The sequence below is a fragment of the Neospora caninum genome, chromosome VIIa (assembly GCF_000208865.1).
Source record: "Neospora caninum Liverpool complete genome, chromosome VIIa".
In the NCBI taxonomy this organism is placed as follows: domain Eukaryota; phylum Apicomplexa; class Conoidasida; order Eucoccidiorida; family Sarcocystidae; genus Neospora; species Neospora caninum.
The window spans coordinates 381,752-406,063 of record NC_018393.1 but is presented as its reverse complement, the minus strand read 5'-3'; the positions used below and the strand labels follow the sequence as shown (position 1 = coordinate 406,063).

At 53.3% G+C, this 24,312-nt stretch overlaps 2 protein-coding genes across 2 annotated transcripts; one reads left to right on the top strand and one right to left on the bottom strand.

The window, feature by feature from the left end:
* Positions 1-317: 317 nt before the first annotated feature.
* NCLIV_019740 (putative 3',5'-cyclic phosphodiesterase) lies at positions 318-9,551 on the bottom strand (the record flags this gene model as incomplete). The annotated part of the gene is made up of 16 exons (XM_003882168.1): positions 318-491; positions 767-877; positions 1,426-1,534; positions 2,071-2,247; positions 2,901-3,022; positions 3,550-3,604; positions 3,942-3,991; positions 4,481-4,513; positions 4,742-4,795; positions 5,311-5,439; positions 5,842-5,970; positions 6,324-6,434; positions 6,864-7,086; positions 7,345-7,499; positions 7,717-8,156; positions 8,576-9,551. 16 exons carry the CDS (start codon positions 9,549-9,551, stop codon positions 318-320), a joined length of 3,048 nt encoding a protein of 1,015 aa, XP_003882217.1.
* A 4,195-nt stretch (positions 9,552-13,746) lies between these two features.
* NCLIV_019730 (conserved hypothetical protein) lies at positions 13,747-23,583 on the top strand (the record flags this gene model as incomplete). The annotated part of the gene is made up of 21 exons (XM_003882167.1): positions 13,747-13,757; positions 14,644-14,696; positions 14,974-15,010; positions 15,120-15,174; positions 15,307-15,393; positions 16,191-16,268; positions 16,498-16,563; positions 16,894-16,991; positions 17,097-17,166; positions 17,503-17,570; positions 18,065-18,402; positions 18,550-18,623; positions 18,758-18,850; positions 19,032-19,088; positions 19,549-19,584; positions 20,137-20,315; positions 20,433-20,960; positions 21,427-21,631; positions 21,970-22,602; positions 23,010-23,151; positions 23,465-23,583. The coding sequence occupies 21 exons, from the start codon at positions 13,747-13,749 to the stop codon at positions 23,581-23,583; spliced, it is 3,027 nt and encodes a 1,008-aa protein (XP_003882216.1).
* Between the last annotated feature and the right edge of the window lie 729 nt (positions 23,584-24,312).

Here is a 24,312-nt window from a genome sequence, read left to right as displayed (position 1 = left end):
CGCGAAAGCCGCTTCGGTTCTCTGCCTTTCCGCCGTCTCCTCTGCCTTCGCGTCTTCTCGCTCTTCTTCTACCCTTGTCGAGAAGAACGAAAAGGCACATCAATCGAAGCGGAGACCCGCTCCCACTGTGCGAGTCTCCACTGTTCACTCATTTGAATCGCGCACGAGCCGTCTCCGTTCCGCCACATCCCTCCTCTTCCTGCTCCTGTTTCGGGCGATGGACTTTCCGCAGACCGCCGCAGTCAGCGCTTCTGTCGGGGAGAAGAACGAGAGAACCCCGCGCGCAAAAAGAACACGGTAGGCGAGTCTGGTTGCCGCTAGGCTGTCTCTTCTGGGGCTCCACTGTCGCCGAGAACCGCCTGTCGCTCGGCATCCTTCTTCTGCCACTCCGAAATGTTCTCGTGGAGATTCTTCAAACAAATCTTCTCAATCGGCAGCTCAGGATTCAGATTCAACTGCGTCTCAAGTGCCGCGAGCTCCTCGTACAGCGGCTGAAAAAACGAGAACGACGCATGCAATGTGAATACGTCGCACTACCCCGCACTGCGTCGAGCAACCGATCGATCACCATATAGCGTATGTGAAAACGCGTATGCATCGATATACAAAAACGGACATAGACAAATATGTATGTACATGCATACTTGTCGACAGATATATATATATATATATATATATGCAACTATAGACGCATGCATCTACGTACACACGGAATATGTACACGGTCGACGGAAAAACGTTTGCTTTGAGGTGATTCGCGTCTTACTTTGACAACGAAATCAAGGAATCCGACTTGGGATTTGAAGAACTCTGTGTCGTGCTGGTTTCGATCACACAAGAAAGACACCGCCAGGCCCATCCGCTTTTCCTCATCCCCCTGAAAACAAAAATGAAAGGAAAACACTTCCCCTGAGAAATTCTCTCTTCCGACAACCGCAAACACGAACGAGCAATGAGAGCAGAAGGCCGAGCAAAACGTAGAACAGAGACGAGAAAGTCGCCTCGGACCGGACGGACTACATATATTTATATATATATATATATATATATGTAAGGACTCCGTATCTTTATATATATATATATATATATATATAAATATAGGGACTACATACAGGTATAGAGATATATGAGTGTCTAGACCTGTCTGCTTTCAGAAGACCAGCGCAAAGAGCTACCAGCACATCTGTGCACACACATCTACATCACTATGGATATTCAGATCCATGAACGTATAAATGTGTGCAAGTATATATTGTACATCTATGTAGGAACCCAGCTCTGCAGATCTATTGATTCGCCTGTATTCTTCTGCAAATGCCTCCGAGCACACCAAAGTGGAGGCGTGTATGCATTTGCATGTTGACGCGCGTTTTGCCGCAGATTCATGCCGCCCACGAATACTTTTTAATATGCATGGACGCGCACCTGTTCGTAGAACTCCTGAACGACTAGTTCGCACCAGCGTTCGTGGTCAGCCCAGGGCAGAGTGCCGTGGCCGATGTCGGCGGACTTGATGATCATGGACAAAACTTTTCTGGAGGAAAGCGGAAAGGCAGCCAGCACCGGAAAAGCCGTAGATCTTTGGTATTTGTGTAGTATTATTTTGGTACAGACCACCGAAAGGCGCGTAGAAAAAGAGCGATAACGACGCGAAGACCCCCTGCCGAGAACGGCGCGTATCCGTAGGGTCGGACACGTGTGCGTACAGTGAAAAGAACTGTCGAGAGAGAGGGAGACATGAAAATGTCGTTAGAGTATATCTTCACCACCAAAAAGCGCCTTTGATTCGTCTGTACACTGACGAAACAGCAAGAAAAGAGAGACCGGTAGACAGGCTACCGCGCACAGACGTCACTCACGCTAGTCCTCAGCACCGAATCGGAATTAACAGACCGTCAGGAGCTCTGCATGCAAAGACGAAGACGGGAGAACAGAGAGAAAATAGACGAGAGAAGGAGAAGGAACGAAGACGGAACGCAGACGGGGAACACGTCCGAAAGAGCGGCAAGACACTGACGGCGAAGACAGGGGAGACAGTGGAAGGCGAGGCAGCGCCTGTAGAGGACGTACTGTCTATCATCGTAATTGCTGATCGGGTCAAATTCATCCTTTTGTCTTCTGACTCGGAAGTTCGTGATTTGTTCGAAATGGGTCTTCATGTCTGTAGAGAGAATCAACTCGATCACCGTCATCCGGAACGAGCGGTAGGCCTCACGTTGCAGGTGGTTCAGCAGGTTCAGTCGGGGACTGTTTCAAACGCAATAGTAAAACACATGCAAATATCCATATAAAGAATATGTTTATATAGAGCTACTTGTGTACATAGTTTTGCGTATGTCTTTGTCAGCATATCGACCGCTCTCCCTCTATCAGGTTGAAAGCATCAAGGATATGCTTACTGCAGATGCACATGCACGGACACACAAATGTCTTTGGCAGCATAGAGTGGCATCGGGCCAGGGTTATTTTACGTCCAGTGTCAGAGGTCTCCAACTAGAGACGTCGATACACAGGCGCATGCGGTGGCCATTCAACGGCTGTCTGCGATTGCTCTATGAATGCGTTCACCTGTGTCTGCATGCAGATCTGACTTTGACGCAGATCAATATCCATGCAGTCTCCTCAACAGAGCATCCACAAGAATTGCCACGCGCTGGACGTGAGCAGCTGGGACACCGGAGAGCCGACAAAAGTGTGTATGCAAACCTGTTTACCGGAAAGCTGAAGCTATTCACCCCGGTTGGCGCTCCTTAACTTAAACTGAGTCACGCGGGTGGAAAACTTTTTCGAGATGCATCGCGAGAACCCTTGAATAGCCACAGAAGACCGCCCATATGGGGGCACCCGACAGTCTCGCCGCCTCATCCCCTTCGTTTCTTCTCTCCGGTCTGGCCTCTTACTCCCGGAGCAACCTGAAGGTGAGGGACGCATGCATGTTTTCGAGGACGGAGATATCGTTGTACGTGAGAGCGAGAGGCGTGTTCGCGTTCACCATAAAATTGTTGTTTCTGCCGGGGTGCGCCTGCAGAAAAAAACCACGCCCGCAGCCGCGAGAAGGGTAGATGAGAAAGAGACGACGCGACAAGCCAAGACTGTCTTCTGTCGGGCGAGAGGCAAACAAAACCATCCACAGGCATCCACCGCAGATATGAGCACGGACGAATATGATAAATGCGCGCATACACATTTATGCATGCATGAACCGACGCATGCACATGCCCACATGCACGCACATGCATGTTTTTGATGTTTTTTCGTGGTTGTGACCGCCAGAGGCTGCTATGATGTCGATGATTCACGCGCGGAAGAACCGTGGCCGGAACATCCATGTGAAGCGCCAGGTGGCCGGACGAAGAGGACGGAGTTCTGGAATTCAGTGATTACATTTGTACATCAAAGCCGCTTCAAAGAATAAAAGAATATTTTCGAACACTTGCTAGAAATGAGGCGAAACGACAGGGCATGCGCAGAGACGACACCGAGAGCAGGATGAGAAAAAGGGACAGGAGACGACGGAGACAGCTAGGGGTTGCTGGCCGGGAGACGTACTATGTCGTGGCACAGCGTCGCGATGATAAGGCTCGCCTCCTCCAGGTCACCCAGCCTGAAAAACATCACGGGAAGATCGAAAGAAAACGGTCACAGCTGGCACCCCAATTCAGATTGTGGAAACGCGCGCGCCGAGCCGCTTCGCCATGACAGAGTCCTAGGTTGGGGAATGGAAATGAAAAACGCGGCTCGGCCAGCCCAAGGGGAGAACGCGCCCCAGAGGACTTCGCGAGAGAAGATTTGGACGGAAAAAAGACGGAGACACGCACAACCACAGTTAGAGAAGGTGTAAAAGATTCGATACAGATGCGACAGACTCGGACACTGACGCAGCGGAGAACCTCTGAGACGACTGCGGGGAGCGAAAGGAAGAAAAACAAGTCGCCGCTTACGACTCTCGGAGACGGAGCATCTCGAGGAGGCAGATGGACAAATGGCAAACCTGAGAAGGAATCAGTGAGAAAAAAATCTTCAGCAAACACAGTGCGTGAAAACAAGAGAACGAGGTCACAGCCAGGGAAGAAAGGACCCCACTAAAAACTCATCTTAAGACTGCACACCAAAGCACCGCGATCTACGTCTACACGTATTCATACATATAAGTATTTATATATATATATATATATATATATTTATATATTAAGACTGCACACCAAAGCACCGCGATCTACGTCTACACGTATTCATACATATATTTATATATATATATATATATATTCAGCGAGGGAGAGACATGGAGATAGACAGATAGATAGACACGTGTGTGACTGGGCACTGTGAGCAGGTTACTTACCACAGAACCATGTAAAGAGTTGTGGTAGGGGCAGGCCCGATAGGCTTTTTCCACTTCGCCGAGAAATTTGCGAAGCAACTGCACGTTGAGACACACATCCGGCGACAAGGCGAAGGGGGAGAGAAGAAAAAAACCGACCTCGACGAGAGGCCGCGAAACCTTCATCCTGAGCTGCAAAAAAAGGGCAGGCACGCGCAGGCACACCGGGAGTTTGAAGGAGGGACTTGTTCGCCGTACAGGAGTCGCTTTCGAAGCAAAACCAGCGGCAGAGAGGAAACAGAGAAAAAACGCCGGATTGCGAGAGCACTCGGGTAGGCGTGCCAAGCAGTGCCGAGAGAGTGCTGCCGAGCCGCAAGAAGGCGCAGCCGCCCGACGGTCGCCCGAGGACGAAACCCTTACCATGAACATGTTGGCGTCCCACGCGTTCCCGATATCCTCCAGCAGCTCTGTCCGCTGAGACACACGCAAAAAGGCCAGGAAGACACGAACCGGACGCGGAACCTTGCCCCGGCACCTTGTGAGTCCCCTGCGCTGAACAACTCAACAGTGCATGCAGAGCACCTTGAAGACTACCAAGACTTTCGACTGCGTACACATATATGTATATACATATATATACATCAAGAGAAACCGCGTCACGAAACGGACATGGGGACACGAAACACGCTGAACGAATTCCCGTGGTGCATGCAGTGAATCCGGACGGAAAAGCATACGCCCGTATGTCCTGCCGAATCACCAAACAGGCCTGCATGCGCATAGGCCTGTACACTAGCATAGCGGTTCTACCTAAATATATACATACAAATATATATATATATATATATGTATGCATATGTAATCGACTCGAAGTTCAGGAGGCGTCTGCCGTATCGATGTACAGCTGTTTCCCTATCCAGCAGACATCTGAGAAGACATTCCTGTGGCAGAGAGCGGAGCTGCTGCGAAGCACTTGGTGAGGGACTTACAGATGCCTCCGCTTTGCCTGAGGCAACTGAGCGCCTGCGAGTTGCGAGAGTGTTCAACCGCGAGACGGCGAAGTCGGAGACGTCCCGACTGTGCATGCGCAGGTCGCGAATGAAGGAGCGCGTGAAATCCTGGGAAAACATTGCGCAAACGGAGAATTGGAGTGCCATGAGAGAGAAGAAAGAGGACGTGCAGACTGTGACAAAGCCACCCGAGACGGCTTGGACCCGAAGGGACAAAACGAGAAGCCGTCCTCGTCTTTGCATGCACAGGTCAGATTTCACGGAATCACCCCAGAGACGCCAGGCGCAGCCAAGCCTCCTGAACTGTCTGGTTTCAATACTCCGACAGGGATGGGTGCCTCATGGCGTTTGTTCGAGTTTTTCCATCACAGGGATTCTATGTCGCCTTTTGTCCTCTGTTTCTCCGGCTCGAGAGCAAGCTGAAGGAAACGCGCGCGCCGGGACGCTCCCACCCGCACATGGAAGAGCGTCTCGGGTCTCCCCCTTCCCCTTTTGGCCGAACATACTTACGTTGTCAACGTACGCCGCCTGGACTTGGTACACATTCTCAGACGTCGTCAGCATGTTCAAAGATTCCTGAATCACAGCGAAAATCTCCTCCCGGTCCACGGCCTTCGGCTTCTTCAGTTGCTCCAGAGCCTAAAAAGCACACAGATTCCGTTAAAAGGCCAGCTCATAAAGAGAAGACGGGCAGGAGCGCACGCTCCACACCTCTATGGGTATACTGGTATGTATATTTATATTGAGAGATATGGATATAAGCAGACAGAGGGAAGTGGAAACTGCTCGGAGGGGGCGTCGATGCCGCGCTCCATGGCTCCGTGAGGAGAGAAGAGAAACTGAGGAGGGTGAAAATGCGGCGAATGCGGTGGACTGCACGCGTTTGCCCAGCTACTTGCCAACTTCGCCTTCTCCCCGTGTGGTAGGGAAGATGGGCATTTGACGGCGTGAACTCGCCCGCGAGGCCACGGAGAAGCTGTTTCACTTCGTACCTCTGAGAGATTGCTCAAAATGCAGTCAAACGGCGTGCCCATGACCGCCTGGCGCTTGTAGCGTCTGTGCTGAACCTGATGCTCCAGCAGCGTCAAGCGCGAATCCGCAGTCTGCCCAAAATCGCGTCCAGAAGACAAAAAAAAAGGAATGAAAAAACAGCTACTGGAAAAAACAACGCAAACGAAACGTCATTCAACTCGCATGTGTATACGTAAATATACACACAAATATATATATATATATATATATGTATGTAGATAAATAAGTATGTATCTATATCTATCTATCTATATATATATATATATATAAACGGAGAAAGGTAAAGAGACGTGGTGAGCACGTGTGTATATGGGTGTAGATTCGCAGATTCACACGCAGAAAGCGCGTATGCCGCTATATGAGTCATTGTTAGACGCCCTCACCAGTGTAATTTCGCAAGCAGGATAATGCAGGATATGTGCCTAGTGAAAAGTTTTTCGTATGCATAGAGCCAAAGGCTTGTCGGATGGAGAGCGGGAAGTCCTAGATTCGGGACGTACTCTGAGGTTCCAGAAGAGAATGCGTTTTTTTCTTTCCTCGTAGTAGGCGGAGACGAGCATGAGGATGATGAGGAGAAACGGAAGCACATGCAAGAGGGCTTCCCAGTCGGACCAGACGCGTTCCGGGTCCTGGACGAGCTGGACGGACAAATGCAGCGAGAGAATGGCGATCGGCGCGGCGCACGCGAGGAAGCAGAGCGTCGCCCACAGCGCGTACGCAAATCTGCGAAGCATGAAAAAGAAGCCTCCTGCAGAGCGTGAAGAACCGCGCGTCTGTGCGCGGTCGCACTCGCCGGAGAAACGCAGAAGCCAGGAGTGTCGCGAGAGGCAAGGCACCGCAGAGAAGCACACAGCGGGGCAAGAGCAAAAGAGGCAACGGGGAAACAAAAGACGCAGAGACAAGGAACAGGAAGGCCTCGGAAGACGGGAAGGCCAGTGGAAGCGAGGAAGCGCGTTCCAGTGGTTTTTGCGCTTGCCTCACCTCACGCCAAGAAACGTCACGATGGTGAAGCAGAGGAGAAAGCTCTCGAGGATGCCATTGATGCCGTAGTACGGGAAAATGACGCGGAAGCCCGCGGGATCGCGGACCGCCCCCGCAAGCGTGGCAATGCGCATCGCCGAGCGATACGTCGACAGCTGCGAACGCGGGACAAGTCGAAACAGAGAGGGAGGGGAATGGAGACGCAGCGGAAAAAAACATCGTACCTATCCGGAAACCCACATGTGCAAAACGCGTACGGAGACCGCGACCAGCGAAGCTCCTGCCGCGCAAATCGGCAGAAGCTTCGCAGTCGGCCGGTGTGGCATCTTCTCTGGCCTTTTCTCTGGTGTCGGCGGCAGAGGCCTCGCTTACGAGACAGAGAGAGAGAACAACAAACAGCTCCAGATGGTTGTAGAGGAGGTACAAATGCGCGCCGAGCGTGGCGACGGTGAGGAGCAGAATCGACACGACAAGTTCCCCCTCGAAGGGCGCAGCCAAGTAGCAGTCGGAACAGAACCGGCGACAGGTGCCGTAGCTGACAGCGTAGATCGCGCAGAGAATCGGAAACATGATCACGAGGCGGAGCGGCACGCGGCAAACGTTGAAGTTTCGGTATTCGCATTCCGCACGCCGTTCCTTGAACGAGAGAGGAAAGCACTTCAAGTCGCAGCCCCGGAGAAGGCAGTACGGTCCCGCGGCGTGCTTCATCGTCGCCTCGTCGTTGTTGATGGCCTTTACGAAGCGCCACATCGACCGCCATCGCCAGCGCATGCCGTGCCAGCCTGGGTCGCCGGTCTCGCTCCGCCCGACCGCTGGAGACAAGAGGAATCAAAAAACCGGGAAAGAGACGCAACCACGCGTGCAGGGATGCAGGGACGCCGTGGGAGGGGCAGGCGAAAGAAGGACGGCCGCGGAGACAAGTTGGCGACGCCAAGGGGATGTGTGCGGCTTTTCGCGGGAAGACGCAACAGCACTGCAAGACTGACACCGCGCCTGAGACGAAGACGCAGGAGGAGGGGGAGGAACCGAACAGAAAACGCGCGGCAGATCGCCGGAAGAGAGAACCAGAAGCTCAGCGGGACGGGAATCGCCAAGCCCGGAGGAGGGCCGAGGCGCCGCCCACGAAAGAGAGAAACCACCGCGTCGGCGCCAAAGAAACCCCGGCGTCACAGGTGCGCGAAGCCTGGCGCGTCGCCACAGTCGCTGCGTGCGTGCTGGTTTGTCCTCTCACCTCTTTTGGATTCCTCCTCCTCTTCGTCTTCTTCGCCTTCGAAAAAACGCATGGGGACGAAGGCCTCGCCGTTGCTGCGCCTGTCCTCGAGGTCCAACTCTCGCTGGCCGACGTCGTGACTGAGCGAGGGCGGATCGGAAAAGGTCGGCGCGGAGACTTCGCTGTCGGCCTCTCGAAAGCGGATAACCTTTGCGCCCTGCCCGGAGTTCTTGCGGGGCTCCGCTGCCTTCACTACGCCGACTCCCTCCCCGCTGTGCCAATCCTCCGTCACCGGGACGGTCTTCTCCTCCATCGAGACGATGCAACTCATTGGCGGGCTGCGCAGAGACGCCATGTTGTAGGTTCCTCTCGCGACGGTCGCGTCGCCCTGCCTCGTGACGGTCCGAGGCGCGTTCTCCCACTTCACCCGCCAAGGGACCGGCTCGGAGACAAAGGAGCTGCCACCCTCACGACTGTTCCACTGCGACGAGAAGGTGAAGCTGAGGCTGCCTGCGCCGGCGTCCAACTCGTCATCTTCGTCCACGCTCTCCATGATTATCCCTGGAGACCTCAGGGAACCGGATCCGCAGTTTCCACACGACTCCATCGAGCTCGCAGGCGCCTCCAGGTCGCCTCCAGTCTGCTTTCTCGACGCGTGCTGGGCTCCAAACGCGAACGAGGTCAGCGCAGCGAGCGGCGAGCGGTGCGCGGGAGATCCCGTCTTTCGCGACACCCCGCACGCCCGAGGCTTCTGGGGCGGCGCGTCCGCGGGGGGTTCAGCATCCTTCGCATGCTGAGGGAAGAGCCTCTGGCGGCGAGACACGCCAGTCGAAGCCTCGGCCGACGCGGGAGGGCCAGGCTGACGTAAAGAGTCCGAACTTGACGTCGGCTGAACGGGAACTTCGCCTCGCTTGGGAGCGCTGGGCTCCGCGGGGCTGTCCACGCCGGCAGCGCACAGTGCGTCTGCAGCCGCAGTCGACGGAGACTCTGTTGGCATCGCGAACGCCAAGGCAGAGACACCAGATGCGACCTTTTCGCCTTTCCCCGTCCCTTCAGTGGCTTTCGTAGATCCTCGCTCCACTTCCTTGCCGCGTTTTCAAGGTGCGCAGGCACCCGACTTTCCCTGCCGTTCCGACCTGCGGGTAAGCACTGGACGGCATGGAAGAAGAGAAAAAAGGGGGAAGGGCGAGGACGGAAACCGCGGGTTGCAGCGAACGGGAAAGACACGCACGAAGCGCAAGTCGCCCATGCCCGCGAACTCCCAGTTTCTTCAGAGCGAACCACAAACCGGGGCCACCGGCATGGGATCACCGGAGACGACGGAACGGGCGCAGGTCAGACGAAAAAAAACGAGAGAGAGAGGAGATGCGAGTGACGAGATAGGGCAGGCATTCGCGCGAGATGGACATGGGGACTCCCAGCGACTAAGGGCCGCTGTGTCTTCCCCCGGATCAGAGAGACGCACAAGACAGGTGAGCGTCACACTCAAGGGAGTGCTCTCGAACCCGTCACAGGTTCACAAACAGGACAGAGGAGGCGCGGCAGTAGGAAGCGAAAAAACTCTTTTGTTACCAGAACTGTGTAACTTGACACAGCCACGGCCGCGGAAGTCAGAGACTGCCGCGGGACCAGAAAAAACTTTTCCTCCGCTAGGGAAGGAGTTCGGTCGCTACGAGAAATGGGGCAGCATGCAAATGTGTAGAGACGCGAAACTGAAGAGAATTAGAGTTGTTACAGCGGTAGGAAAAATCCAAGAGAAACGAAGGAAAAAACCAGTGGCGGTTGAGTGAGGCAGTGTTACACGTAGGCTTTCCTCAGTACGGCAGGGAGAAAAAGAAGGCGGAGGAGACACAACGTCTGAAGGGAAGGGGAACACGAGCCCCATAAAACGGTAAAAACGACAAAAAGTGAAAAATCGAACGGACGTGAGAAAGATGTTCGGATCCAGTGGGTGTAAGGCTTTGAATACGATGCGAAGAAGCGCAAGACAGGACAACACACAGACGGGAAAACGAGGCGCCGAAGAAATCGACAAAGTTTGATAACGGAGAAAAATCGAGGAAGACGAGCGTAAAGGAGGTTGCGAAACCGTCCCTTCAGAAGCCGTTCTTGGTTTGCGGTCACCGCCGGTAGGACCGCGATCCCGTGCCCCATCGAAGAACAAGGCGACCGCGCGATTCAAGATTCGGCATGCAGTGCAGCAGTCAACGAGAAAAGAGAAGAACTCTCGTCCTTCGGGAAAGAGAACGGCTAAGGACTAGGGCAAATCGATTGGAGAGGCAAATAACATTTGTGGAAGATGACGACAGACGTGTTTTGGGTACACCCAGGCTCGACGACCGCAGCAGAAGCGATAACGCGACACGTGTGGAGTCCTCCCAGCCAGCCAGAAGGCACGCGAAAAAAAAGGGTGTCTTCCAGTAACATGGATCAGAGCTACAAGATAAAAGACAGGAAGAAGCGAATCAAAAACAAAGTTTGTTCCAAGCGACTCTTCTGGATTGTCACAATTTGGGACAGGCTTGTGACTGATCTGTGTCGGCGACGATTGCGAGTCCCCTCATTGCTTTGAGTAGAAACGCAGGTGTGACGGAGAGTAGCCGCAGGGAAGACGTTACGTAAAAAAGATACGTCCACCTTCGCATCGTTTAGGGAACTGGTGGAAGATGGATACCAAAGAAGAGGCCCCTGTCGCATGAAATGAGCAAGTTGTCACGGTTTTGAAGCGGATTTTTAATTCGTCTGGCCCTTACTACTTCAGTCGACGCGAGCGCCATCTTCGTTTCCCTGTAAATGAGTGCAGGGCTGGTATGCGGAATGCACGTCGTTGCGTGGATGCAAATCTGCTGCTGTCACTTTACGAGAAATCGAAAGTGGAAAAGCTGCTTCTCCCTTTTCTTTGCTCTCGGCACGCCGCCTTCTGGGTGCTTTCGTTCCCCTTCACAGGACCGTAGCCTGCATTGTTCACGTAAAAATTACGGATTTGAGTGACATCTGAGGTTGTGGTAGCACGTAGGCAGCGATCTGAAAGGAGAGACCTGCGTGACTCAGCGGTGGCTTCCTTGACGAGTAGCAGTCAGCAGAAGAGTTGTGTGCGACAACCAGCAGCACCAGGTCATCCTCCCGAAGAAGGCGTATCAGGGTTTCGTCCTCGAAACAAGGGACGGACCCATATCCGCTCACGTGGAGAAGCATCTCAGTTCACAAACAATGGACTGCACAGCCTCTCCCCTGCCCCGGCTCACTTCACTGCAAGGATTCGACGTGGTTTTCCCCTTTGTATGGACATTTAGCGACAGCGGACGGAGTCCGGAATCATCTTTCCGTCCATTAAATGTGAGCAACGTCAGCCCGACGAAGATATGTGTAGGAAGCTAACCCGGAAACCGCAGCACGTTTATGAGAAACATGCCAGAAGCCCGTCTTTTTTCAAGTTTATTCTCGGATTCCAAGGCTTCACACTTTTGGAGAGTGCCTGACACACGAAACTCAAAACCCGCGTAGGAGGGCGTCTCCATGTGCAGAGACCTAAACCCTCTGTTCATTATTATTAAACCACCCCGCACTTGCAATTCAGTTGCGTGTTGTCTCCAGTGTGGCTACTCGAGCGTGCCTGCTGCACGGTTTGAAAAGGGCTGTGAACAGTGCGAAACACTTAGGGGTCTCGCGGGCTCGAGATAAAGATCAAGGTGCTGGTAATAGAACTGTATTTTTTTTTCGGTAAGCGATCTGCTCACAGAATCTAATCCACGTTGGCGTGTCTGGCTTGTCCCCTAGCAACGATTCCTCTTTGAGTTGACTTGGGGGGCCAGGTTGGTAACTAGATTTCTGCATGCAGAAAGCGTAGCCGCTCACTCCGATGCAAACGCGACTGATTGATGAATTGATACCGCGCCAATCGCCAAAGGCAACTGAAATGAAAGGGTCGGACGTTAGGATCTCGAAGGTGTCCTCTTGGAAGCTCCTGTGACAAGCCTGCTGCTGCCCATTTCGAAACCTTTACCAGTTTGTTCTCCTCTGCGGGATCTTTTACATAAAAAATAGGAACCACCGATCGCGAGTCTGGGGTAGATCGCCGACGGAATTGCTGTAGTGCCCCAGTTGAGTGCTGCGTGCTCGCTCTCGCATACTGCCAGTCTCGGGAGCGTTCGGACTGCAGCCTAGCCTGCGTACTTTTGCCGCTTTTTTATAACTCCGTGTTGAGGTGCATCGAAGTGGGAGAGAAGGGGATTTGCATTACATGCATCTGCTCCTCCGCAACCGAGCCGCACTACAAAGAAAGGCACCAAAGCATGCATGCATCGCGCGGTTCGGTGCTCGTGCCGCAGTCGGCAGCAAGGGAGGCGCTTAGACGAGAACGTGTGCTTGACACGCATGAGTAACGAAAACTGGTTTTTCTCCGGCTATCCCTCATTTCGCAAAAACGTCGTCGCAGAAATATCGCTTTGAACATCAAATGTCTTGGTTCAGCAGCTTACCAGATCCTGCAGTCTCAGACCGAGTGCCTTTTATCGCCGAGCCTCGGGTCACCGGGTGCATGTGCCGAGGAACAGTCGTCTCACAAGCACGTCGAACTCTGATTTAAGTTCCGCCCCAGTATCTTCAAAAACAGAGAAGTTTGGATGAAGCTTTCGCTGAGTGTTCCGACAGAATGGAAAATATTGAAGAGATATGGAAGCAAATGAACATCTCTTCGCCGACTCACGGCTCTGTCCAGGTCACCTGCCGAAACCAACCAGCCCACGAAGGAAAAGAGAAAACATCCTTCAAAAATATCGATATTGCACACTTTTCAGCGGGGAAAAGGAGGCCCCCCCGTACGTCCAAATGCTATTCGTTCGGGGTGGCTACTGCCCTTGGGGCAAATCGTACCCAGGGTGATACTCATGTATTGGCTGCCCGACGCCAAGAAACAGACCCCATGGATTTGCCTGGGAGAATTGACGACAGAGAAGTGCGTCAGAAGCTTCTTGTTTTCCAATTGTCGAATAGCGAACTCCCTAACTTTTCCAGTCGTGTAGAACGCGGTCACATGTTGGTAGTTGCCTAGACACCTTGCTGCGCCGACTTTGCTGTCTACAGCATCTGCAAAGTTTTCTACGGAGAGAAGCCAATATTCTGGCGGATGACCGAAGCGTTTCTTCGAGACTTCGCTCGCTGCAGAGACTCAAGGCCTGCTTTCTTCACCAAGAATGTCCTCAATGTAAGCAGCCCTGTGGCGATCGATGATAGTTCCGTTTCCCATTCAGATATCCTACGTGGTCTTATCGTTATGCTTCGCCGTTGCTCACTGTCCTGGCAAGGCTTCCCCCTTATCCGTGTTTGATTGCATCCCCCGTTCCCCCCCCCCTCTGAGAAAAGGTGCAAGCTTCCTAGCACACAGGGAGGTTCATCAACAGAGTTCGCACGACAGATCGGACACACCGACAAGAGGATCTGTAGTCCATGAAACAGAAATGAGATTTGGATCCGGGACTCTCGGCACGGAAAATTGAAAGCTGGCAACCTTCCTCCCTTAACATACGCAGCTTTGTTTCTAAACATGCCGTCACTCAGATCGATGCTCGGAGAAGCACCTGTTTCAGTGACCTCGCTTTAAAAACAGAACCACGAAAATATCACTACATTTCTAAACTCTCGCTGGAGCACCTAAGCAGAAGTTTGTCGAGTGTTGCTGGCGTGGCCGGAGATGGATGGTTCCGTCGTCTTTCCCTGCGCCAGCTTGGTAGGGGGAGTGCGCAGATCCCGAGGAGAGGGTACTGGGCAAAGACTGGCTGTCCTTTCTTTTTCTAGACGCATACGACATGCTACTGACGACAACAGCCGGTCCCCTAATGGCCATGCTCTCCCACAGCTCCGAAACGTGTAGAGAACTAGCATCTGAAATCTCATGCAGGTGAGCGGAGGTGCCCAAGGAGAAACGCGGGCGTCAGCAATTGGAGACTCCCGGGTGTACGCCGCTCAGGCCCTCCAGATCCCTTAAAAACGAGGCAGCTCCGTTATTAGTAGTGTCGCTTGCTCCAGTGGTGTTAACGGACGACGCCGTTCCCTTGCACGGTTTCCATGCCGCGTGCACCGTTTTTCTGCAGCATGGCCGGGCGTGTTTCTGCGGTGGACGACTTACTTCGTATTGCCATTCCAAGTGAGACACCCTGAGAGGCCAGAATCGCCCCGTAAAAACAGGTGTTCGTCCCGTAGAACGACCTGAGTAGGTAGCGTTTTCATGCCTTCTTACCGGGGTTTCTTCGGGAAGTCCTCATTGTCGAACGCCTCGCCCTCGTCATTGAGTCGAACGTAAGGGCCCTCGGTGCAACGAACCCAACATATGCTCCTTTGCCAAGTCGATTGGTGTGAGTGCATTTGTATGTTTTTGTCGCAACGCGACGAGACCCCCGTGATCTGTCTGTTGTTTGGTGCAGTCGCTGTCACGAGGTTTGGGTCTCAAGATATTGAAGGGTAAGAGAAAAAGCCTTTCTGTCACCGAAATTATATCTCTCTTCGTCGGCGGCAAATCACGCTCTTCGCTTGCCGTCTCGGATCCCTTTTATTTTATTTGCGCATCCAGGGTGGCACATCTTCCCGAAGTGATGAGACCCCCGCCGGAGCAGAAGCCGACTCAGGTGAACCGCCAAATCCAAGGGGAAACTTCCTAGATTATACCGGACCCAACCCACCATCCACCCCCACCACTTCTCAAAGCGGCATGCATCTTTCCTTTGACTAGAGACTGTGTGTGCTACTACTCTCCGCAGCTGATCCCAATAGAGTCAAGCGAGGAAGTCAGAGCTGTCATGCTCAAGTTCGTTTCTGCCCTCCTGGAACGGTGCTCTGACGACGCTGTAAGTCGTCATCATCATGCCCAGCTGCTAGAGTTGAGGTAAATGCAATTTGGTCCAGTGGAGAGAACGCTTGTCAATTTTCCTGTCCCGTTTTCAGTACTTGGATTCCCAGTGCACCCTTTCATTACAACCTTTGAGTACCATCCTCTCTCAGTGGTCCACGACCCAAGGTGGTCGTGAAGCCTGGAGCTCGTACAAGAGGGTAATCTAGAATCCTTCTTGGCATAACGTTAATTCCGAGTAGATGCATAGGCATGAAAATTAACATGATAGTAGCCAAGAACGTGTTTGTGGGATCCTGGCTTCAGATATGGGAAAATATGGATGGGATCGTCAGCATTCTTCGCGCGTGTGCGATGGACCAGTGCGCGGCTATCCAGCTTGCCGCCTGTGTGCATCTCTGCAACTTCTGCGATCACCACCATCAAGGCTTGTTTTACTTCACGGAAGCTTTGGCTCGGTGAGTCACGCCAGGCAAGCAACTGCGAAGAGACGACACCACAGATCCCGCATGTGAGGGCACATTCGGTGGAGGCTTAACAACTGCATCTGTGTGCGCTCGCGAACAGGTCCCTACTATCGTGTCTCGTTCACCCTCATTCCAAGGTAAATTTGAAAAAAAGCGGCTCGGATTCGTCGCGGCTCCGCACTCTGCCTCACGAGACCCAGAGTTTTTTACCTCGCCCGTGAACAGTTGCGGGACGAGCCACGAGAGCAGCGGATGGATGAAGACTGTATTCCCAGGGCCACCTGTGCGTTGTGTGTCTCGATAATGGAAATATCCTATGCTTCAACAGGTTCGGTTACACGGTCTCAAAGCCATAGGTGCGGTAATGAAGTGTGGCCCATACAAATACAACGCGGCTGTCGTGCAGGTAAGACTGCAGGCCTTCGCTTTCAGCTTCATGGAGTCATTGTTGGCCGCTGATCGCAGGGGAGAGAGGGTTGCAGTTGCCAAGCCGCTCCGGTGGGGCAAACGGTGAAACGCATGAGACCGCACCAGCCGACGAAGGTGATTCTCCATTGCGGGCCGTTTTCTTCCAACCTGCCTTCGGCTTGAAAGCATGAGACAGTGCGTTTGAACTCTGCTTGTTCGACGTTCAGATGCTGATGGGATGGCACGATCCGAATGTTGTCCCCATCAAGGCTTTCTATGAACCTTGCTCAACTGTAGGTCAGACTGAAGGTGGCTGTGGGGCTCGCCTCGGTGCACAAGAAGTATACGAAAAGCTTCCCGCATGGTTTAGTGTAGAGCAGCAATAACACGAAGGGAAAGCCGCAACGGGAAATGGGGTAGGCAGGCGGCATAGTCACTGCATTCATCTATGTACGCGTATATGCGTCTCTTAGAGACGGCGGGCAAAAGTTAAACCCACGTCACGACGAGGCGAGGCCACCTGAACTGGAAAAAGTTCACATGAGGCGACCCTGAAAGTGAAGATGCGTCTGTTGTCTCCATCTTGTTCTGGGATAACGCGAATCTCGATCTGGCGCGTGCAGCATAACTACCTTGCTCGGTTGGTGGCCGACCGCACTCCCGCAGTAAGAATGTACTTCTACGAAACGATCGTCCAATGGCTCCATCGTTACCAAGACAAGTAAGTCGTCTTTGACTCGGTGAGGGGACGCCAGCACGCATAACCTGCTGGCGTGTGAAAGAGCTTGACTCGCCGGCCCATCCGATGCCCTACCGTTTTTTACAGAGGAGACTACGAATCATGGCTCTTCCCGTACCTCCTCACGGGTTTGTTCGACGAGAACACATCCATACAGGTACTTTTCTCACACGGTCACTGCGAATGAGGGAGGCGCCTGACCAGTTCGAAATCCGCTCACGCGGAGACGTAGAAGCACGGGATGAGGCGATGGAAATGCAGTTCAGCGTCTTGGCAGATCTGTTTGGCCGCAGAAAAGGAGCCGAGCGAGTCAACGCGTTTAGTCTGAAAGTCGCGGAACCAGTTGAAGTCGCCGACGCCCTCACAAACACACGTAACCTTGTACAGCGTACTGGCAGTTACAGCCCCAAAACTGCTTCTCCCTGTTTGGGGACACCCGAAACAGGTGTACTCAAGTGATAAGAGACAGAGGTTGCTATGGGCATTGCTTCAGAAACTCGTCTACTGGCTAATTGAGAAGTGCGGCGAGCTCTACGAAAAGGAAAAGGAAAAAGATATCCGGTGAGACAACACGTTCACACCGTTCTTCGGCAGCCTCCTTCGAGCGCGTCGCTCGGACCATGAATCGATGCTCCGAGTCGATCCGGAGCGGAACGCTGGATCCGTAGCCTGCATTCCGGTTCCATCCGTTCCTGGCGTCTCATAAGAGTGCTGGCCCGGAGTGTTCTCCCGCGGAAAACGGCGAAGTGCCTCGTTTTCGCCCCTGCACTCTGTGTCCGTGACTGCTTCCTCAGAGCCATAAGGCAACTAAATTACAAACAGCCGTGGACTTACGAGGTAATAAGACTCCGAGGACTGGAGTCCGAAACGAGTGAAGCGATATTTCCCGGGACGTGCGCCGACAAACAACACCGTCACTTTCTCTCAGATGTTCTTAAATGCATGCACCGCCCAGCGACCAGAGCTATCCTCGAGTCTGGGGGGTTACGCACGAGCGCCGGAGTGTCAAAGCAATGTTCACAGGGAGTCTCTGGTGCTCTCACCACTGTCGACAGCTGTGTGTACGGCAGAGGCTGTGAGGTGCGCCAAATGCAGGACCGAGGATCGCTGCCTTTCCCCATCGGAGGAAACCTGACTTCAAATCGGACAAGCCCCAGTCGCCCAGCGAGTGACAGCGCCCTCGACGCAAAATTCGTCCGCGAATATGAAACGCAAACGAGCAGCCTGACTGAGATCGGACGCTGCAGCGGCCTGCGAGAGTTGCTAGGAGAGCTCGACGATGTTTTGGCGAAGCCCCTGACGCGCCCGCGTCTCGGATCCAGGTGCTGGGTCAAAGTCCACTTCCGTCGCTACGCCAAAGGACTCTTCAAGGAAGTCCTCGATTTCAAAGAAGGTCGGCAGGAAGGGAAATCCCGGTGGACCGCCCCTGGCGTTCCGTGCCTCGAAGGTCCATCTGCCTGGAAAGCGATTGCTCGCCGGCGTCAAGCGGGGCATTTCGATGTCTGTGTCCTCGATAAATCGTTCCTTTGTTTCTTTGCAGTCAAGAGTGAAAGCTCGTGCCGCCTGCTGGTGGCTTCATTGGCGTACGTCGAGGAATCCATCACAGAATGGCTGGTAAGAGCGGTCTGAAGCTTACGCCTCTCAGGGAACAGGCCCCGAGCGTTGCTACGGTCGGCAGCAATCTGGTGGAGACGCTCTGTGCTTTAAGTTGACGAAGTGTGGATGCTGGATGTGTTTTTGTGCTACAGGATGAATTGGTCCAGTTCTGTTCCAACTTGTATGCGAGGAAAGCCGTCCTTCCGAACGGCCTGTTGCCACTGTATGACGATGCTCTCAAGATGGTCAGTGTCATCACTTCTCGTTCGCTGCACAGGCGCGTCACCTGTGTCCCGCTCTACACACGTTGCAGAGAGTTGCATCGCAGATCAGACAACGACTGGATGCACCCTGGTAGTGAGGCGGAAAGGCTGAGCGCGTAGTGCGGTCACTGGGGATCTGCGAATGAAACCGCTTCTCTCCCAGGCTGGCGCTTACGTCGATCCCGTCTCTTACTGGAAGCTGTTTGAGGATGTCTTCGACGTAAGTCCAACACACAGAGAGGGGCTTGGATTTGTTTCCTTGCACAGCTCAACCGTACATCTCGTACCCGTAGGCACGGGGAGAGATCTTTCCTTACATGCGTTTCGTCCCAGCAGCGCCCTGCAGACGTCGTTCAGGCTGAATGCGTATAGCTACTTACGAGGCAAAATTATACAAACATGCCAAGGGTGCGAACTCGTCTAGGCGTTTTCGATGGGGACAAAACGTCCTAATCTCTTCCGCTGAGCAGAAACTGCATTTGCGATGCAGGCCACGTGTCCCCTGGATCTGAAGCAAAGAACTAGTATGCTGGCTGTCTTCTCAAAGCTGTTTGACGTAAGGTGGAGCGCTTCAGCATGCGGTAGCCATCTGCGGTCAGGCCTCCCTCTCTCGCGCATTCCGGGCACTACAGACTATATCGGAAACGTTTCTTCGCACTGTTTCCATTCCTGTTCTTTAGGGCTCCGTCGCTGTTCTGAAATCTGTTTGTGACAAGGTGCGTCCTCCCGCGTTTCTCTTCAGCCTCTCATGCTTAGCGTGGATCGCATCGCCTCTGGAGATAGACCCCGCGATGAAACATGGTCTTTGAGTTTTTTGGCGGTCTCGCCTCCAGTGCCTTCCCAGTTCGCCGCCGGTACACCCCACAGCAGTTGGCCCGCCGCTCAACCCTCTTAGAACACCGGAACTGTTTCCCATCACCAGCTACGCAAACTGCATTTGGCTTCAGCAACGAGGCACATCGAAGCCGAGACCAAGACGAAAGTTCACGCGAATACGTGTATGTTGCCTGTAACTTAATGCAAACAGACTCTTGGAGCTGGCCGTCTCCAACCGATTCTTTCGGGTCTCTGCCAAAAACTCAGCCGTTCAGATCTCCTGGCCGAGCAGTGCATCCACGAATCGGGTAGTCCCATCAAAGCGGTATGTGATTCAGAGCAAAGGGGCGTAGCTTCGACTTGCGCCGCAACCACCGAGGCCGCATTTCTTTGCGTCTCCTGGACGCTTACGCGGGACCGCAGTTCGGAACTCCTGCATGTTTTTGCGACAGATTCTGGAAGCACTCCTGCTGCGGATTGACTGGCTCGTAGAGAGCTGCGGCAGGGAAGAACGCGCCGAATTGTTTGCAGCCGCCTTAGCTGTGAGCGGAACCGTCCTCCAGAAACAGGATCGACAGGAACCGAGCGGACAATGCTTGCAAGAGACAGAGAACTCCCAGAGCGTCTTCAGGTAGGTAGGCCTGCAGTGCACGGACGTAGCGCCGGTGGCCTGGGGCACAGCCGCATACTCCGCATTAGTCCCCCCTATAGATGACTGCCCGATTTGTTCTTTTTGTCTCTTTCGCAGAATTCTGAAGACCTTGGTTGCCGGCCAGGCAGTACCGGGGGTGAGAGACTTTGAGGTCGTTGCAGCTTTTGAGGATGCGCCCAAAGAGGCGTTCCTGGGCATGATTCACGCCCTTGTTTCTCTCCCTCCTTCGTCATGCAATACGGCTTCTCTCCGTTGTCTTGTCGCTATTGCGCCGCCTGCGCTCACTCTTCACGAGAGCGTCTTCACGTCGCTTCTTGGCCGGCTTGGCCATTTCCGACAGCGAACGCACCGCCAGCAGACTCGTCGACTGGCGTTGGAGACGGCAGTCCATTGGATTCAGCGTCTCCTGAATTCGAGCGAGATTGGCGCAAGCAGCTACGACGAACCTTGCTTATTCGAGGGCGTCCAGCAAATCGCCTCCCACATCGTCCTCCCTCTATTCTGTGGGAGTGACGGCTTTTGTGGAACCAAGGGAGAGCTGGATTGTCTTCTACCTCTTGTTACTTCGGAAGAGCAAACCTCCTCGTGTGCGGCAAGAAAAGCGTACTTCCTGATAACCAGCGGGTGAACTCTCCACGAAGGAGAATCGACAACTAGAGCACTCAGTGAACGCAGACAGGAAACAGTTGCTTCCGGTGTCCGTGTCTTTCTTAGCGAGTTGGCGCTCTCGAGGGGCGACTCACGCTGGTAACGTGGACAGTAGAAAATCACACAATCCAAAAAGCGGTTCTCTCACAGGAGTTGGGCTGCAAGAGAGACGTAGAACTACCCAATCTCCACTTGACTTAGAAAATGCACTGAGTCCGGGTCCTCTAAGGGACTGCCCCGACCGGAAGGGACATATCGGCAACGGCAGCCATGCGCTTCCAACTGGATTGCTTCAGAGTTGTTGCGATCTCCGTGAATGGATAACATCCCTCGGCGAGAGAGAAGCACGGGGCTGACCGTGTGACTTGAGATGGTGCATTTGTAGCTGATCTTTCCACTTCTCCGTCTCTTTTTTTCGTGTATCGCTGTGCATGCGGTGTAGAATACCCGAGGCGTTGGCGGACCTGGTCGCGGATGAGACGGTGCATCGCAGCACCTACGCGTCCGCTCTAAAAGCGCTCCGTCTGGCTTCCATTTCAAAGTATGGTGAAGTCAGGAACGACGACTGGTTGAGTGAAGTGCCCGTAACAACGAGGCGACAGACTCGACTTCAAGCCATACAGACCTCAAGGCAACTGAAGCAAAAGGTCGGCTCTTCCACCAGTCGCTACTGGCCACGCACGTTTTCCCCCAGAACTCGCCGTCGCGGTGTGTGTTGCCGGAAATGGCCGTTTGCGTTTCTGGTGAAGCTGCATCGGGCGTGGGCCCTAGTGGTGTTCGTGAAAGAAACGTTGGCCAGTGGTAAGGGGTGTTCGTCTCAGAGCAATGTCTATGCTCCTGTCTCTGTCGTTTATACCCTTGCATATTCACAAGCTGCCTTCCGCTCTCGACGGCAGGTGCTTCTGCAGCCGCGTCTACGCCTGATCGTGATGTAGTTCTTGAAACTGCCAGTTCCTCTTCACTTTTTCCTGCCTCTTTTCCGCAGGCAGTCACTCTATTGTATGGCGCAGTCGTTCAAGTTATTCTTGGTTCTACCTCCTCAACCTTTTCGAGAGAAGCTGCCGACGTGCTCGACTGTTTAAAGCGGGTGTTCACGAAGACAAGGCACGCTCTCGTACCGGTGAAAGAGCTGACGAGGTGGAGCGAAATGAACGATTCTCACAAGGACGAGAACCCAGACAAGGTTCCACAGGACGACGAGAGCGCTACGGCGAACCAGATTGCATTCTGTGATTCAGCTACCGGAGTGGCCAAGTGTTTACCCCTTCAGCCACTTGATGGCGGGGTTGCATTCTATGCTGTCAACTTGCTTGGACTCGTCTTGCGTTCCGTGCAGCTCATTGCTTCCCAGAGTCGAAATGGGGACTGTGCATGCAAACATGAAGAGGGAGGCGCTGAGCCTGGGACTGAACAGGAGAAGAAGCTGTTGATGTCAATGCCGTGCCTGCGGGATGGCCAAGACTCGCTCCAGGCCGAGAAACTTGCCAAGAGACACTCTTCTCTCTTCTATTCGAGAGGCGGGTTCTTTCCCGGCGCCCGGGACAAGTGCAGTCGGCAGTGCCTCACCGAGTTCATTCCTCAGTCAGAATTCCACGAGCTTATTGGCCACGCTGTTAAGGTAAGTCGTCAAAACCGAGAAACAGCGAGGTTCCGCCCAACCAAGAGAGAAACAGCAGTGTAGCTAGCCAGTCGGAGCAGGCACTCCTCGCGGTGCAAATACGTGTGCGACACAGATTCTTTTCGCTCGGCACTCTCGATCCACCTCCGCGTTAATTCGCGATCGTCTATGCCTTTGCTGTGTATTGATGTTTCCCGGTGATTGCCGCTTTTCACTACCATTTCGGCTACCTTGCGGAACATCATTTGCTTTTGCCTTTGTCTGGGTCCGATGATGACGATCATTCATCTTTCGACGCCTCTTCACCTACTCCCTAGCTTCACACTGTAGTTCAGCCACGGCCTTCGAGCAGCAGTAAACTGGAGACAAAGCGAGTAATGGTTTTCTTTTCTTGTTCATATGAACAGATATACGTGGAGCTCGGTTCCAAGATTCATTGCGAAGGCCTCAATGATTGTCCTGCGACACCAGAAGACTTCCTTGCTCATGACGAGCTTTTACCAGCAACGAGTCACGAGGTGCTCCGCAAGGTGATTGTGGAGCTTGAAGGTGAGACACGTAACCGTCACAACTAGAAGACAGATAACGAGGAAGCGTCATAACCGCGTATCAGTGGAGAGAGTTCAATGGCGGCATGCATGAAGGAGACAGTGACGAAGGCTTTGGTAGGATGACGGAAAGATAAGGGATGTTTCGAAAACATACTACAGAGAGATAGACGGGGAACGGAGAGAGGGAACGACACAGAGCGGCACAGAACGGGGAGGGAGAGAAAACGCATTGAAGTGGAATTGAGAGCGACAAAAGCTCGAGTTTCAACTGACGACACGAGTTCTGCGGCGATGGTACGTTATCTCGTTAGGAGCATCGGAAGAGAACAAACGCTTCAACGCTGCAGCGGCAATATCTGGCCTTTTAATCTACCTAGTGTCCACATTCCCAGGTAGGTGCCCTAGCAACCAATTCCCAATTAACAACTGACGTCGGGTAGTTGTGGTCTGTCTGAGCAAAGCCAAGCTTTCTGTCGATAACTAATGTGTGCTCCGGACCTGGTTATCCAACGAAGTGTCGACTGAGTGTCAGGCTCCGTTTCGCGAAACAAAAAACTGCGGGTGCAAGTGGATCGGACATGCGGAACCCTGCGATAAGAAGCTATTCCGCAGCTTCTCATTGTACGTGTGTCTCAAGTTCAATTTCCCTCTGGCTTCGACTTCTGCAGATTCCTTTCAAGTGTGGCACGAAAAATGGAGCTCCAGAGGTCACGTCATGCGTGCAGAGGTTGTGTTGGCTTTCCGGAAGCTCGCCGTAGCCACGCGATAACTTGGAGCATGCGCCACTATACTAGCAAAAAAGGTTCAGGCGGTCATACATAAGCCTCTCTGTCTGTGCACCTGGTCTCCGTCCATATGATATCCTTCTCGTGGACGAAGGAGAGGGGTGGAGTGCAGGCGTTTCCGACTATACAGCGGTCCTCGCGGGTTGCTCGAGGAGAAAGGGAAACTCAAAAATGACAGTTCCTACCAGAGCGGCAAACGCGGGAGGAATGTTTGGGGGAAAATGTGCAGTTGCCACAAAAGACAAGGAAGTGCACGGAAAACAGATCAGCCCACTTTCACAGCCATATCCGCTTGTAAAACGCCTTTTAACTTTCTGGGACCAAAACTAAAAAAATTCAGGCGTTCCTCAGTCCCAACAGCTGTATCTGACAGG